General features: G+C 42.0%; 1 protein-coding gene across 1 annotated transcript in view; it reads right to left on the bottom strand.

Annotated features, from left to right (window-relative positions):
* Nucleotides 1–17,919, bottom strand: part of DDAH1 (dimethylarginine dimethylaminohydrolase 1) — a 157,706-nt gene extending 139,787 nt beyond the window's left edge. Inside the window, exon 1 of the mRNA XM_005888439.2 lies at nt 17,482–17,919. Within this exon, the coding sequence (XP_005888501.1) occupies nt 17,482–17,784 (303 nt within the window). The 5' untranslated portion in view covers nt 17,785–17,919. The remainder of the gene's footprint in view (nt 1–17,481) is intronic.
* Between the last annotated feature and the right edge of the window lie 275 nt (nt 17,920–18,194).

Raw genomic sequence — 18,194 nt, 5'->3', positions numbered from 1 at the left:
GATCAAATCAACATAACAAACTTATAGTGTGATCAAAACTACACCAGTTTTTATAGATGATGAAACTGAAGGCTCAACTTGCTCAAGGCCACACAGCTAATAAGCAATGGAACCACAATTTGAATCCATAGCTGTCCTCTTCCACCCCTCAAGGCACTGGGAAAGGAGAAGGCACAGCTCAAGGAATGTCACAGGAGGTGGTCTGCCTCTTGAGTCAGTTTTAATGCATGTGTCTCTACATGCCAGGCTCCGTGTGCCAGGTGATCATGCTGGGATGAAGATGACTGATATACCTACAAGTAGGCACCTCAAGTGATAATGGATTTGGAGAGTGGGGCAAGCTAAAGGTGCAGTTGTGCAGATCAGTGGGGAACAAGGAGCAGTAGGATCAGCAGAAATGAGGTGGGTGTCAAGAAAACATGCAAATGCACAGGGCTCTAATGTGGCCCCTTCAATAAGAGGGGTGTTTTCTGAATACCTGCCATCCTAGGCTATAATAGCACACCATCATACTTTGGTTTACAAATGAACATATCACGTTTAAATGTATAGAAACACTCTATAGCATTTATGTGAGGGAGTCCTTGATATCTAAAAATGCTTATTCACTGACAGAAGCCCAAGACTTTAGAACTATTTTTTCACCATATTTCCAATGTTTGCTTTTCTTCTCTTCCTCTCCATCTCACGTACTCTGCTACATTTAGATGAGTGGCCTTACCTTCCGATTAGGTAATAAAAGGAGTGCCTGAGACCAAGCTGCCCATTTGCTCAATGAGCCAATTGCCTTTGACAGGCCAAAACTCTATAGTTGCTACAAACAGTGAAGAATGTCAACAAAAACTAGAATGATAGTATCTTTTTCATGTTGGTGTCCTAGATAAGTAGATTTCAATGACAATGATCCACAGTAAGAAATACACTTTACACTGGAATCCACAACACACAAAGGAACATGCATATGTGCACGTGTGAGAAAAGAAGACAAAAGTTACATGAAACAATACCTGCCTGTGTTATGCGCACACTCTGATATTTCTATCAGAAATATTAATTCTACTTCATTGCAAAAAACAAAGAGGGTAATGATACACTAAGTTGACTTTATGATGCCGTTATGAGTTGAGACTTGTAATTTGACATCACTATCAAGGTCCAGGAAATGAGAACAAATCCATGGTGTTACAGAAACTCCCCAACTAGAGAAGGGTAGGAAAGGTCCAGGAACTGCATAAGCTCTTTCTCTTCTGTTGACAGTTCCAGAAAACAGTAAAACCAAGAGGAAAGAAGGTGATCATGGACTTGGAAAAGCCCAGTGAAAAAGTAGAATTAAAAAAATATTTCTCCTGGCTAGTGATTCACCAAAATAAAGTGACTCACACACACAGAACACAGAAGTCGCTCAGTCGTGTCCGACTCTTTGCGACCCCATGGATTGTAGCCCATCAGGCTCCTCAATCCATGGGATTTTCCAGGCATGAATACTGGAGTGGGTTGCCATTTCCTTCTCCAAAAGTGACTCAAGATTCCCTCTAATCATTTTTTTTTCTAAAGGGAATTGAATGGTCTTTTTTCTAAAAAAAATAAAAATAAAAAAAGTATTATTTATTTATATGTTTACTTATTTATTTTTGGCTGCACTGGGTCTTTGTTGCTATGCATGGGCTTTCTCTAGTAGTGGCCAACCGGGGGACTCTAGTTGTGGCGAGCAGTGTGTGGGCTTCTCATTGAGGTGGCTTTTCTTGTTGCAGAGCATGGGCTCAGGAGCATGGGCTCAGTAGTTGTGACCCACCGGTTTAGTTGCCTCTTGGCATGTGGGATCCTCCCAGATCCCAGGGATCAAACCCGTGTCCCCTGCATTGGTAGGCAGATTCTTAACCATTGGTCCACCATAGAAGTCCTTTCCTCTAATCATTTTTGATGCCCCACATTACTACGAAGTATTATTTACAGAGAAGGCATTGTTAGAAAACTGATTTTATCCAAACCTGACTCAGAATGTGTTAATTTATCCAAACCTGATTCAGAATGAGTGTGGGGCTGTGTGTGTGTGTGTGTGTGTTTTAAACAGGCCAAGGGACAGTAGCTGTTACATTTTTGGAATTTCCAGTCATTAGGCTGACTTCAGGGCAGGCGAGGGAATGTGTTTCATTCAGGCAACGTGTATCGAATCATAATTGAGCCCTTAGCCAGCTGAGGCCAGTAGGCTGTATCTTGTATATTTTTCTGCCTTTACTTTCCAGAAAATGTTGTAACTTAAATCCCTATCATTCCTCCCCCTCACCAAGAAGCTTCTCTCTGGGGTCCAGTTTAGCAGCAATATTAATCCTCAGTTTCTTTCAAACCACTCAGAGGCTTCAGTTATCCAGTTGAGTGCTCACAAAGAAAAATGCAGACATGAACACGACAATCACACTATCCATTTTTCTTCATGTAATTATAGTTCCAAGACGTACAATTCTAAGCCCTTTCCCTACAAACACCATTTCTCCAGTCACAGCCACAAACTGTTTGCCTCTATGATTAGTGTCTCTTAGCAAAATATTCAAAGCATTCCTTTTCGGGGATGGGGTGGAGGGGACAAAAGAGCATGTGTGAGGGAGCACACTTCACTCTGAGTACTAGGCTGCTCAGCTGTGAAAAGGGGGTTACCACGAGAAAAAAAAAACCTGACACATTTTTCCCTGTAGTTACAGACTAACTCATTACTCACCAGTCAAATGCACTTTCTCAGAATGAACCACAACCTATACATTGGTCAAAGCGTCTCCTATTTAGTGGACACCGTCAACAACAAATACTGCTGAAATGAATTACTTGGGGAAGAAAACTAAATTTCCTCTGGGCATTCTTTCATAAAAGCTGGATTTCTACCCATTTAGTATGGCAGAAGTGGGAAAAAATGGTGAAAGCAGTGATTTTCAAGGTCCCTGTAGGCCTTTCGGCAGTGGTCTGAGAATGATTTGAACTAACATTATGACTGTTTTAGCACATTCTGGGGCTCTTTGAACAACAACAACAACAAAAACGCTGTTCTGAGTTTCAGTTTTCTTTCCAAGAGTACCCACAGCCAAATCCTGACCCTGGACCCTGAGGTCTCCTGGGGTCCACGAAGATCTCAGCTTCCACCTGGGTGCTGCAGGCGGGAAGATGCAGGAGCACAACCTCTCCTAAAGCGAGGGACTAGTATGCTGCCTGCTAATCAACTCTCCCAAAGTGAAAAAGATGCAAGTTCAGATGGGAGCTATTCTTTCTCGTCTTAGTCATTGTAACTATCCCTGGTTTAGAATGTCATCAAAGAAGGGGAGGTAGAATCAGCTCCCAGCAAAGAGTCAAGTAAACAGTCTTCTTCCTCCTTATGTTCCCTGATTATGATTTCTGTTGTTGATGTTGGATGGACAGGAATACAAACAGCCAGGACACCGTCCCGGTAAGGATTCAACCCAAGCAAGTGGAAATCAGTGTGCTTCGATATGTATAGAGAAGCATTTGGGATTCTGGCCATGATTCCCAGAACCCAGAGACCAAAAGACATGACCCTCTAGAATTTCTATAAAAGGCTGAGTGGTACAATCTGGTTGAAAGGTGATATAGTGGGTTATTTTATACTTTTTTTCTTAGCATGACTCAGAGTAAGAAACATATTTTATGTTCCTAATTAATATACACATGAACACGAATGTATAAAGTGAAAGGTTTCATGAAAAAATATTGACCCTAGGTTGCCATGTACTCTGACATTTTCTACTGATTCTATTATAAGAAAAATAAAAGAGCTGGACATGACCCACTAAATTGATTTCATGACCCCATGATAGTAGATGGATAGCAGCAATTTGAAGACACACAACACACTGTACTAAGAGCCTTGTCTTGAAGCTGTGCTCTGTTCAGAGTTAAACTGCTTATATATTTGGAGGAGCTTGGGGAAGCTTGGAGACTAAGGGAAGGCTACAGCTTTAGAGATGCTTAGTAACAGAGTGACAGGGAAAAGTGAAGAATTCAGTGCCCTTTTACATTTTGGTCACTCCCTCTCCCAACAGTGCATTTTTTGGAGAAAGGGGGTCCAGAAAGCCAGGACCCTTGATAAAGGACTAAGATGGCACACAGGAGAATATGAAAGCAAGAGCAAAAATGGTTCGAGTGCCTCAAAATAAAGAGCTAAACTTCTCCACATAAAACTCTTGAATTGGAAAATACATCTATATGATAAATATGAGTGAAGTCAAGCTATAGTTATTCTCTTTCCCTGTAAAATGGAAGTTCCCTTTTGATGAAAAAAAATTAAGATTAAAATAGATGTATTTTTCTTCTATTTTTATCTTGTAACTGCACCAAGGTTATTTAACTAACTTCAATTTTTTGGAATCATTTCAGGCTAAAAATGTCTAAGTTTATCACAAGCATATTTCCAAGTTAAAAAAAATTATGTCAATATCTTACTTATGTCAACAGTCTTAATTTTTACACAGCTTATTATAGAAGGGCTACATCTATCTTGCTTTTTTGGTGTTTACTTAGAAAAATAACTGTATGCATTTTTTGGAAGACAAAAGGTAAAATCTGGAAAATGAAACTCAAATTTCACCACCAAATGGAAATTAGTACATATGCATGGGGGGTTTATAAGAAAGAAGTGCTATGGGCAAGTCAAGACTTTTAGTTATAAGAGAAAACACACCTCATAGGACATACCTTGTGTCCAATTCTCTCCATTTTTTGGGAGCCACTGATTCACATTCACCACAGAAACATCAGCTGGTAGACACAGATGACAGTGATGTGTGATGAGAGAAATCATGTGGAATGATTTCTAGGAATCTTATGATCTTTCAGCGGCTTTTATTTGAAGTTTTCTGTGGGAAACATTTCTTATCAAACGTGCCATATAAAAAGTGGGATAAGCAGAGATTTTGACATAGAGTTAGAAAATTCAACTTCATCTCAACTTCATCTCTTAATGGGTTATCATTAGCAAGGCATGAGTTTAAATGATTGGTTAATTGAGTAGAACAAGTTTAATGTTTTCAGTTGAAAGAAATCCAATATGTTTATTCATCAAACCCCAATCCCATCTCACAAATATAAATTATTATAATCTCCCCATCCCCCATCCCTTCTCCACCCTCTACTTTCCACCCTAATACACTCTGAGTTCCAAAAGGAAAGTGTAGCATCTCCGAGCTGGAAAGAATATTAGATCTTATTATCACTACAAAAATCAAAACCAGCGTGCCCCAACACCTAGGACAGTGTTGTGTTCTGACTCTGCTGTTGTCTGTAGCTTCTACAGAATTCAACCTATGATTATAAATGCATGCTCAGTTTTGGGTACACTTGATTTATATTAGTGTGAGATTCAATGGTGTCTACTGCCAAGATGGAAAGATTTGTGAATAAAAACACATTTCAACAGCAAAGAGGAAAGCGTTCTCTCTTACCTGCCATTGACACGGGTAATATTATATACCTATATGTGGCAGATGCCAGGTCTGCTTTACACATCCTGATGTGCGAATTGTGGGCCAAAGGGGAAAAAGCACAACTTAGCCAAATGACATTCTAGCAACCTCAAGAAATGAATCTCAGATTTGGAGTGGACTTTAGTCAGTAAGACTATATAGTTCCCAAACTGTGCTATTCAGGAATCCTGGAAGGAATGCCAGACCCTGATGGAGAACAAGGCAGAAGAAAAGATGGGAGTACAAGTTAGAAATGCAGTGTGTCAGACAGCCAAATCTCTCTGGGCCCCAAACAGGAAACATGATTAAAGAGTAGTTCTCCTGGTGAACTTAGAACTGGGAATCAAAATTTTAGATCTGAGGGGGCACAGGCAGGCTTTTCTCAATCCTGCATCCTTTTCAACATTCGTGAAACTAATTTTCACGGTGCCATCACCCTCATCCTATCCCATAGTGCTGTCTCTGAAGACTGCCTCTCTCTGCCTTCCTCTGGTTGCTGCTAACTCAGTAATCACGTCTAAGAAGCCCTGGTATGGGTCAGACCCACCTCCTGGACGTTCCTTAGCACCAGACGGAGCTCTGCCATAAAACCCTCTTCTCCAAGTGTCTGCCACTGCTCTGCCTCCCTAGCTGGACTGTGAGGTCCTTGTAGGCAACAGTGGTATCTAATTAACCTACATCTTCACAGCATCAAACACTGAGTCTGGTGTGCAGTAGACAGTTGTTGAATGCACAAACATACACGAGTGATCCAACTATTATGCCTTCAGCTTCAAAATCACAATCATTTTTAACACAATCATGGCACCCATCATTACTGCTATAAATAAATAACAAAATTTCAATATTTATTTTTTTAACTTTTTTTTTTACACTGGAGTATAGCCACTTAACAATGTTGAGATAGCTTCAGATGCTCAGCAGAGTGACTCATACATATAGTATCCATTCTCCCCTAGTCTTCCCTTCCATCCAGGCTGCCAGATAACATTGAACAGAGTTCTCTGTGCCATTTAGAAGCATTTTATCCATTTTAAATATAGCAGTGTGTCTGTGTTTATCTCAAACTCCCTAACTATCCCTTCCCCTGACTCTTCCTGGTAAACATAAGTTTGTTCTTTAAGTCTGTGAGTCTGTTTCTGAAGAAAACTTCTGAAAGTTTTCCATGGAAAACTTAAATATTTCTTAAACAAAATAAGGACAGAGAACTCAAGGCAAACACATTTTTAATGAAGTCAAAGATTTACTTACACATATTCAAGTCAAGCAAAATATTGATGTACTTACTCATCTCTATCAGAACGACAACTTATACCATAAGCCCATCTAGCTATGAAAGCAGGCTAAAAGTTGTATTCCCTTTAATTTGCTATGTTAAACTAATTCAGGTTTGTCCCCATTGATTTGTTGGGCAAAATTAAACCCACCCTGTACTAATTCGTACTTCTGTCTTCATGGTCTGCTGTGCTCATTTCTCTGGTCATACAAACACGATGAACCTACAGTCCAGTGATCTATTCTTTCTATGTGATTCTACCCCTTCATCAGCGCTCAGTTTTAGGAAGACAATGTACATTATTACATTGTTTGATGATGACAAAGTAAACTAGGATGGTGTTACATGCACACGTTTTAAAAGGGGATTTGTTGTTTGAGATTACTCTGTCCATTTGGATGAGAAGTGCCTGTTTATGAAATGTGCCTGAGGACTCTGACAGATTTAATGCCTAATATCAGTGTAGGGAAAGCAGTGAAAGCCAACTTCAAAGGTCAGGGGAGCATTCTGATGGAACATCAGGGATTTCGCTACAGTATATAAAGATTCATCTACTTCATGGGGTAAACAATGCACTGCAGTCCTATAAGGTGTAAATGAAACCTTTTCTCACTAAGATTTCAGTGATTTTACCTTCAATTACGGTACCTCTTGATTAGGAGAATGAACTCTACCAAGTGTCCAGATCTCCAGTCAGGAAGCTGGGCTTTCTGATGTGGTTACAGATTTTAACAGCAAATGCTGTCAAGTAAATAATAACCATCACTCATTTTCTAAACACACATCTCCAAATTTAGATTGAGTTTCATGAATCATTTATTTATGATGCAAAGATAATAGAAGGTAAATCTGTTCAAAAGTCTTAAGTAGATTTTTCTGTGTTGTGGTTTACATTAATGAACTAGATACCTAATTTTGAAGAAATCTGAGCTCGGTAAGAATTCAAAAACATGCAAAAGCAATTTCACAGCATATCTGAATTATAAGGGATCCATCCCTGCCTTCTTAGTTTTATGATTCTAAGGATCTCTGCAGAAAGCTCATTTTCAGCTAATAGTATCTAATAGAAGTCACTCCCTACTCATCATTACATTTTTTCTTTTCAAGGCTTTCAAGATCAACTGCAGGGGAGTAGATTACATTATTAGATGCATCCAAGTTTCCAAGAAACAGTTCAATTTCCAAAAGCTTATTGCCAAGGCCACGTAAAAGAGTCTGAAAAGAAACACCCTGAAAGGCAGCAGTTGTTCTAACCAGTTTGAGGTGACAATTTATCAAGAACCGTTAATCTGCTGCCATGTGAGGCGCCTCTAGTTCATTCACTTTCCAGCTTGGTAAGAGTCTGGGTAATTTCTAATTATGGCTTAGGGCAGTTTTCTCACCTGAAGTTAAACAGAAGTTTGAGGAAATGTGTGCATTTCAAAAAGCAATCAAGCAGTCTGCTGGTAAATAAGGCACAATTATTCATGAACTGTGCCCAGGCAATTTGGGGATTTCATGTAAATGAATTATTTTTTTTTAACTAAAATGAAAAAAAAACTTAGTTTTTTAGAAGGGAGGGAGGTAAAATGATTCACTTAGTTAATGTCCAAGTTATATTGTACATCGTTAGTGTATAAAATGAAACTCAGGTAGCAGTTTTATATTGATTTAATGATCCATTAAACTCAACAACTGGCAACAAGCCCTTCAAGCAAAAATGATCATACTTTCATGAGAAGTTCAATTCTGCCACTAATTAGCTGTGTGTGACTTTGGATCAGTTATGTAACCTTGGTTACCCAAGACTCAGTCCCCTTATCTTTTAAATAGAGCTAATATTAAAAATAATTCTGAGGCTTCCCTGTTGGCTCAGTGGTAAAGAATCTGCCTCCCACTGCAGGAGACACAGGTTTGATCCTTGGGTGGGGAAGAATCCCTGGAGAAGGAAATAGCAACCCACTCCGGTACCCTGTCCTGGGAAATCCCACAGACAGAGGAGCCTGGTGAGCTACAGACTATGGGGTTGCAAAGAGTCAGACATGACTTAGTAACTAAACAACAAAAATAATAACATTATCCTTTTATTATTCACACACACACACACACAACTTGGTTGGTTATTAGACACGATCTTAATGCTCACCTTGCCTTTGGAAATAATATAATTATGCTTTTTCCTAACCAAATAAGAAGCCAGGACCAAAATGCTGCTGCTGCTAAGTCGCTTCAGTTGTGTCCAACTCTGTGGACCCCATAGACGGCAGCCCACCAGGCTCTCCCGTCCCTGGGATTCTCCAGGCAAGAATACTGGAGTGGGCTGCCATTTCCTTCTCCAATGCATCAAAGTGAAAAGTGAAAGTGAATTCGTTATGTCGTGTCCGACTCCTAGCGACTCCATGGACTGCAGCCTACCAGGCTCCTCCGTCCCTGGGATTTTCCAGGCAAGAGTACTGGAGTGGGTTGCCATTGCCTTCTCCCAGGACCAAAATATGTAGATGCAAATAGCTAACTGCCCTAATAGAACAGAAATTACCATGCAAATATGTATTGCTTACCTTTTCCATTTACACCTTCCTGTCCACCACCCCTGACTCCACCCCCACCCCCCACCCCTGGCCTTCATGTCTATTTCTACATTGGAGATTTATTACCTTGTGCTGAATAGATGGGGAAACAGTGGAAAGTGTCAGACTTTATTTTGGGGGGCTCCAAAATCACTGCAGATGGTGACTGCAGCCATGAAATTAAAAGACGCTTACTCCTTGGAAGGAAAGTTATGACCAACCTAGATAGCATATTCAAAAGCAGAGACATTACTTTGCCAACAAAGGTACGTCTAGTCAAGGCTATGGTTTTTCCAGTGGTCATGTATGGATGTGAGAGTTGGACTGTGAAGAAAGCTGAGTGCTGAAGAATTGATGCTTTTGAACGGTGGTGTTGGAGAAGACTCTTGAGAGTCCCTTGGACTGCAAGGAGATCCAACCAGTCCATTCTAAAGGAGATCAGCCCTGGGTGTTCTTTGGAAGGACTGATGCTAAAGCTGAAACTCCAATACTTTGGCCACCTCATGTGAAGAGTTGACTCATTAGAAAAGACCCTGATGCTGGGAGGAATTGGGGCAGGAGAAGAAGGGGACAACAGAGGATGAGATGGCTGGATGGCATTACCGACTCGGTGGACATGAGTTTAAGTAAACTCCGGGAGTTGGTGATGGACAGGGAGGCCTGGTGCGCTGCAATTCATGGGGTCACAAAGAGTTGGACACGACTGAGCAACTGAACTGAACTGAACTGAACTGAAGCATTGCCTTCTTCCTAAAGAGGTCCCCAACAATGCAAAGGCTCTACGTAGGGATAACTAAAGCCATTATTACTTTGTGAGAATGAGTTTGCTTGGCTTTTTTCCTAGACAGAATACTTTATATATTAATACTTAGTACCTGGGAAAATATAAAATGGCTCTGAGAGAGGGCTGAAAGGGCAAAGGATATATTTCACAATTTTCCTTGAATAAATTTTGTCAGTTAATCATTTACTAAGTACTAAAAACCTTCTGGAAAAAAATTTACAGAAAATGGCATTAGTATTTGCCTCAGGAAGAGAAGTGGGTGGTAAGGTACAAGGGTCAGGTGAGGGGGAAAGACTTACCTTTACTATGTTTCCTTTTGTGCCTTTTGAATTTGGTACTACAGGCAAGTATAATAGAGATTTTTATTTTTAAAAAAATCCAGTCATCACACCCTGTCACTTGCTTTATTTCAGCATTTAGATATTTGTTTACTCAACTTTTGATATTTATAATCGACCTTTTCCCCCTCTGAAATGTAATCTGGATTCATTTAAAATATGACTAGCTTTTCAAGGCTAATTTATTTGTCTTCAAAGTATTCAACATATGAAGGCATTCATATTCCTGAAGACATGGAGTTATAAGACAAGTAATATTATTTGCTGATTTTCTCTACATACAGTTTTCTTCACTAAAACTTACGCTTGCTGCAGACATGGTCTGTGTTTTACTAATCTTTGGAGGCCCCTTTAGGGCAAATGCTGAGTGTGCACAGAAGGGTTACTTTCTTGAGTTTGGTTCTCAGTCCTTTTTTCCAAGGAAGAAAAGTCATTAAATATAACATGATGTTTTGATTAAAAAGAAACTTCTCAGCATTTTAATAAAAACAAAACAACAACAAGAGACAAAGGCATTAAAAGAGAGAGGAAGAGAAAAACAGTTACAAATCACCCAGAGTTGCAATGAAACTTTTGGGACTCTACTGACTGGAAATGTTTAAAAAACACCAAATATGCCATAATGAGGGAGAACAAAGGTTGACTTAAAATCATAGACACATTTTTTTTTTTCAACAAAATATTTGCCACATATACAAGGTCCAGGGGATAACATGTTGAACAATGCAGATATGATTCTTGCCTCACAGCTTTCATAATAGTGGGGGGGCTACAGAAAGATACACAGACAATTATCATATGTTACAATAAATATAACAGGGCATACAGAGGTGTTCATAAAAGGAGAACCAATCCTATGCTTGAGAAAGTGAGATCAACATCACAACACTTGGAACTAGACCTTTCAGTTCAGTTCAGTTCAGTCGCTCAGTCATGTCCAACTCTTTGCGACCCCATGAACTGCAGCACGCCAGGCCTCCCTGTCCATCACCAACTCCCGGAGTTCACCCAAACTCATGTCCATCGAGTCGATGATGTCATCCAGCCATCTCATCCTCTGTTGTCCCCTTCTCCTCCTGCCCCCAATTCCTCCCAGCATCAGAGTCTTTTCCAATGAGTCAACTCTTCGCATGAGGTGGCCAAAGTATTGGAGTTTCAGCTTTAGCATCAGTCCTTCCAAAGAATACCCAGGACTGATCTCCTTTAGAATGGACTGGTTGGATCTCCTTGCAGTCCAAGGGACTCTCAAGAGTCTTCTCCAACACCACAGTTCAAAAGCATCAATTCTTCAGCACTCAGCTTTCTTCGCAGTCCAACTCTCACATCCATACATGACCACTGGAAAAACCATAGCCTTGACTAGACGGACCTTTGTTGGCAAAGTAATGTCTCTGCTTTTGAATATGCTATCTAGGTTGGTCATAACTTTCCTTCCAAAGAGTAAGTGTCTTTTAATTTCATGGCTATAATCACCATCTGCAGCGATTTTGGAGCCCCCAAAGATAAAGTCAGCCACTGTTTCCCCATCTATTTGCTATGAAGTGATAGGACCGGATGCCATGATCTTAGTTTTCTGAATGTTGAGCTTTAAGCCAACTTTTCCACTCTGTTCTTTCACTTTCATCAAGAGGCTCTTTAGTTCATCATTTTCTGCCATAAGGGTGGTGTCATCTCCATATCCGAGGTTATTGATATTTCTCCTGGCAGTCTTCATTCCAGCTTGTGCTTCTTCCAGCCCAGCATTTCTCATGATTCACTCTGCATATAAGTTAAATAAGCAGGGTGACAATATACAGCCTTGACATACTCCTTTTCCTATTTGGAACCAGTCTGTTGTTCCATTTCCAGTTCTAACTGTTGCTTCCTGACCTGAATATAGGTTTCTTAAGAGGCAGGTCAGGTGGTCTGGTATTCCCGTCTCTTTCAGAATCTTCCACAGTTTATTGTGATCCACATGGTCAAAGGCTTTGACATAGTCAATAAAGCAGAAATAGATGGTTTTCTGGAACTCTCTTGCTTTTCTGATGATACAGCAGATGTTTGCAATTTGATCTCTGGTTCCTCTGCCATTTCTAAAACCAGCTTGAACATCTGGAAGTTCATGGTTCACGAATTGCTGAAGCCTGGCTTGGAGAATTTTAAGCATCACTTTACTAGTGTGTGAGATGAGTGCAATTGTGCGGTAGTTTGAACATTCTTTGGCATTGCCTTTCTTTGGGATTGGAATGAAAACTGACCTTTTCCAGTCCTGTGGCCACTGCTGAGTTTCCCAAATTTGCTGGCATATTGAGTGCAGCACTTTCACTGCATCATCTTTCAGGATTTGAAATAGCTCAATTGGAATTCCATCACCTCCACTAGCTTTGTTCATAGTGACACTTTCTAAGGTCCACTTAACTTCACATTCCAGGCTCTAGGTGAGTGATCACATCATCGTGATGATCTGGGTCATGAAGATCTTTATTGTACAGTTCTTCTGTGTATTCTTGCCACCTCTTCTTCATATCTTCTGCTTCTGTTAGGTCCCTATCATTTCTGTCCTTTATTGAGCCCATCTTTGCATGAAATGTTCCCTTGGTATCTCTAATTTTCTTGAAGAGATCTCTAGTCTTTCCCATTCTATTGTTTTCCTCTATTTCTTTGCATTGATTGCTGAGGAAGGCTTTCTTATCTCTCCTTGCTATTCTTTGGAACTCTGCATTCAAATGGGAATATATTTCCTTTTCTCCTTTGCTTTTCACTTCCCTTCTTTTCACAGCTATTTGTAAGGCCTCCCCAGACAGCCATTTTACTTTTTTGCATTTCTTTTTCTTGGGGATGGTCTTGATTCCTGTCTCCTGTACAATGTCACGAACCTCATTCCATAGTTCATCAGGCACTCTATCTATCAGATCTAGTCCCTTAAAGCTATTTCTCATTTCCACTGTATAGTCATAAGGGATTTGATTTAGGTCATATCTGAATGGTCTAGTGGTTTTCCCTACTTTCTTCAATTTAAGTCTGAATTTGGCAATAAGGAGTTCATGATCTGAGCCACAGTCAGCTCCCGGTCTTGTTTTTGATGACTGTATAGAGCTTCTCCATCTTTGGCTGCAAAGAATATAATCAGTCTGATTTCGGTGTTGACCATTGGTGATGTCCATGCATAGAGTCTTCTCTTATGTTGTTGGAAGAGGATGTTTGCTATGACCAGTGCGTTCTCTTGGCAAAAGTCTATTAGCCTTTGCCCTGCTTCATTCTGTACTCCAAGGCCAAATTTGCCTGTTACTCCAGGAGTTTCTTGACTTCCTACTTTTGCATTCCAGTTCCCTATAATGAAAAGGACATCTTTTTTTGGATGTTAGTTCTAAGAGATCTTGTAGGTCTTCATAGAACTGTTCAATTTCAGCTTCTCCAGCATTACTGGTCGGGGCATAGACTTGGATTACCGTGATATTGAATGGTTCACCTTCGAAACAAACAGAGATCATTCTGTCGTTTTTGAGATTGCATCCAACTACTGCATTTTAGACTCTTTTCTTGACTATGATGGCTACTTCATTTCTTATAAGGGATTACTGCCCACAGCAATAGATATAATGGTCATCTGAGTTAAATTTACCCATTCCAGTCCATCTTAGTTCGCTGATTCCTAGAATGTCGATGTTCACTCTTGCCATCTCCGGTTTGATCACTTCCAATTTGCCTTGATTCATGGACCTAACATTCCAGGTTCCTGTGCAATATTGCTCTTTACAGCATCAAATCTTGCTTCTATCAGCAGTCCCATCCAGAACTGGGTGTTGTTTTTGCTTTGGCTCCATCCCTTCATTCTTTCTGGAGTTATTGCTCCACTGATCTCCAGTAGCATATTGTGCACCTACTGACCTGGGGAGTTAATCTTTCAGTATCCTATCTTTTTGCCTTTTCAAACTGTTCATGGGGTTCTCAAGGCAAGAATACTGAAGTGGTTTGCCCTGGGCAATTTATTTAATCTCACCCAGACTCAGTGTCATCAACTTTTAAACACAAATAATGATAACAATGAGCTCAAAGAGTTGATGTGAACATTCATTGAAATGCATGTCATAAATCCAGCACAATGTCTGGCAAATGGCAAGCACCCAGTAACAATTAGCTAATAATATTAATGGTAACAGTAAGCTGAGAACTGACGCATGAGTAGGAAAAGCCAGATAAAATGCAGGAGAGGAAGGAGGAAGAGTGTCCTGGGTGAAGGAGAAATGTATGCCCATAAAAGCAATAGTATAGTGAGTCAGAAAAAGAACCTGGCTTGAGCCAAGGGTTGAGAGGCATGTGGGGTGGGGTCAGAGATGCAGCTAAACCTGAAAAGGCAAGCAGAGCCCAGCTCAATGGGTTTATCAAGCTCAGTGGAGGCCCTTCTAGAATTTTAACCAGAAGAGGAACAGGATCAAATTTGAGTTTTAGAAAGACCAACTTGGCGGAAAATGGAATGAGTAGTAAGAGACAGGAAACAAGGAGATCAGTGTTAATAATTTTTTTTTGAATAGTGTTAATAATTTTAAAATAATGCATTGGCTGTTGTGTAATTTCAGTTAGGGAGATTAGTGTTACATGAAATATTTATATATAATAATTCAAGAGGGCCTTAAAATAATTATTATCAGCTTACTGATATTAGCTAATTGTTGAGCTGTTAGCTGTTTAGTCGCTAAGTCATGTCCAACTCTTTTGTGACTCCATGGACTGTAGCCTCCTGTAGGGTCCTCTGTCCGTGGAATTTTCCAGGCGATAATTCTGGAGTGGCTTGCATGTTCTTTCTCAAGGAGATCTTCCTGACCCAGGGATCAAACCATGTCTCTTGCTTGGCAGGTGGATTTTTAAACACTGAGCCACCTGGGAAGCTAACTAGTATTTTATTAATTCATTTGTTCATTCACTCAGCAAGCATTTATTAATTTCAATGTAGGCAGCAAACTATGAGAGATTTCAAAGAAATCTCTGAAGCACCCCACCCAACATGACTGCCTGAATTCCTTTCTCTGATTGGAAGGTCTGTTACCCTGGGGATCTGATCAGAGGCAATGGCAAAGGTGATGTGGGGAGGGACCACACACCAGCAGAAAACTCAACCTGGGAGGCAGTGCTACGGAGCAGATTAGGATGGAACCTGAGGCATGAAGACAACTCCCCTTCACCCTGGGATGGGGAAATGTCACTATAACTGCATCAGTGTACAGTAGACTTCTTATTGCTCAAGGAGCAAATCTTCCATGACCCACTGGGAAGTGAATAAAAACACTTCATGAAATGTCCTGCCGTCTATATTTCAGATGGATTAACAAATTTATTACCAAAATTCTATGAAATAGGTATGATTATGTCCACTTTACAGGTGAGAAAACTGAGGCAAGAGATAGTCCCCAAGGTCACAGGATTACATTCAGTCTGATGTTCTTACAGTCTGATGTTCAATCTATTACACTTACAGTCTGATGTTCAAGCTATTACACTATGTGGCCTCTGGCAGTGGGCCACGTACAAGATACAAGAGTGAGGTCTTTTTTAAATGTATGCCTCAAAATCTGATGGGGAGACAGATCACTACCCACTTTAGCATCAGGAAGGCCAAAATTTGAAAGGTTTTATTATAGGAATAAAATGAAATAGATGATTAAATATATTCACAGTCTCTTAACAGGAAATTGGACCAGCCTCAACAAATGAGTACCATTTTGAAAGGGTTTTTAAAATCTACCTTACTCTTTTAAACAAACCACAGTTTTGCCATATGGCCTAGGACACATCAGAAAGTGTTCAAATGTGGTTACGTGCTTATCAGTTTAAAACGGAGCAGGTCATCTCACAGACTCAAAGATGGAGAGGCATGGCAAAAGAGATAAAAGAGCTAAGAGAATGCGACCTGTTACTCTTGGTTTTCTGCTAAGGCGGGGTGGGGAAGAAAAAAAAAGCTGATAATCTCAGTGAGAAATAAACCAAATATGCTTTTTCTCTCAGATCAAGCAAAGTTCTATCATCCACTTGCGTAGGGAAGCAGGTGGAGAATAAGCACATTTTTAACTATGAGCTCTGTGAGACATTTCCAACGTGAATCAAATAAAGACAAAATAGGGGGGAAAACAATCCCTAACCCTCCATATAAGAAAGAAACTAGCAGCTTCTTGCAATGCCACTTGATGCCAATAGCAACCGAGAGTCTTGAGCCCCAGCTCTTAGCAGGCAATGAGAAGAATCCCAGGCCAGATGGCATTTAAAAATCCAATCTCACTCTATTTGTCTCTCCCCACTAACCTACCTTGTGTTTAAAGCAATCACTGCCATTTTCACAAACTGCAATATTTTAAAGTAGTCACCATCCTTTGAGAACACAAAAAGCTCTAATTACTATGAGTTTTAAAGTAGAGAGAATAAAAATTATGGAATTTGTGAAACCATTTCCAATTAAACATACACACACATACACACACCCAACACCCTACACTGAATATAGCTTTTCCAACCCAGACACCACAGCTCAGCAAGCCAGTCTTACATTCATTCACTTGTTAGTCCCTTTCTGCGGGACTCTCTCCACCACTGAAAAGTAACTTGGGACGCCGTAGATCTATGGGAACCGACATCCCGTTCCTTCGTCTGGACAGCCCTGATCCCAGCTCTTGGCAGGACTTGTGGGTTCAGGGTCACCACCCCGCCCTCAGAGCCCTTCGCCCAGCCTCCACCCGCCCGCCTGGAAAGGCACCTCTCCCTGCCCCCAGCTCCCTGGGAAACGGGCAGAGTTGCACTGTCTTTACTGCTTTTTAATCTTTACAAATAAAAATGCTGTGAGATGGATTCCCCACCCCACCCACCTGCCCGAGTCTGCACGACCACACTCAGTCGGGTCCTCTCCAAGGCATTCAAGCTGCGCCGGCAGCCGGGAGGCGTGAACAATGAACTTCTCTTTCGCACACACACCCTCTCCCCTAAATGGGAAGTTCTGAACTAGCCCGGGGGCCAGTTCCGCGATTTCCCCGGCAAGTCGGTCGCGCTCGGTAGGTAAGGGCCGGGCGAGCATCCCGGGCCGCACCCCTCGCTTCTCCGGGCGGGCAGTTACCTCCTTCCTCCGGCTCGGCGCCCCGGGGCGGGTGATCAGGGCCGTCTCCTCGCACACCACGGCCACGTCCTCCACGAACACGCAGTCTGGGAGGCTCTCGTCGGCGGGCAGCTGCACCACCTGCAGCCCCAGTTTACTGCCCAGCACGCCCACGTAGAGCTGGTGCTGCCGCTCAGCGCGGGCGAAATCCACCTCGTCGCCCTTGGTGCGCCTCAGCGCCTGTTGGGCGAGGGACTCGGGCAGCGCCCGTACCACGACATGGGTGGCCCGGCCAAAGGTGGCTGGGTGGCCGAGAGAAGCCATGGCTCGGGGTGGCGGCGCGGGGCGCGGCGGTAGGGTCTTGTGCGGGCAGCGCTCGCCGAGTCTGCGAGCGCCCTGCGGCTCCCCTTGGCAGCCGGCGAATGTGGTGCAGCGGGAGCCCTGCTCGCGCCCGGAGCCCTGCCCGCGCGACTGAGCATGCCCAGAGCTCCGGGCGCCTGCCCGCGCGCAGCCCGCGCGCCCACTCGGCGCTCTCGGGTTTGCAGGTGGCCCAGGCGGGAGTTGTAGTGGCGACCGTCGCACGAAGTCGGGGTGAAGGCGGCGGCCGAGGAAGCGGGGAGTTCGAGAGGTGTGCGCTGGTGGGTGCTGGGTGGGGGAACCTCGGCCAAAAGGCGCGGTACCTGAACCTGACATTACCTGTATCTCGCCGCAGGTGCACCCCTCACATTTGGAGA

The sequence above is a fragment of the Bos mutus genome, chromosome 3 (genome assembly GCF_027580195.1).
Source record: "Bos mutus isolate GX-2022 chromosome 3, NWIPB_WYAK_1.1, whole genome shotgun sequence".
Taxonomy (NCBI): Eukaryota; Metazoa; Chordata; class Mammalia; order Artiodactyla; family Bovidae; genus Bos; species Bos mutus.
Note: the sequence above shows the minus strand (reverse complement) of the source record. Positions and strands in the feature narration are given on the sequence as shown.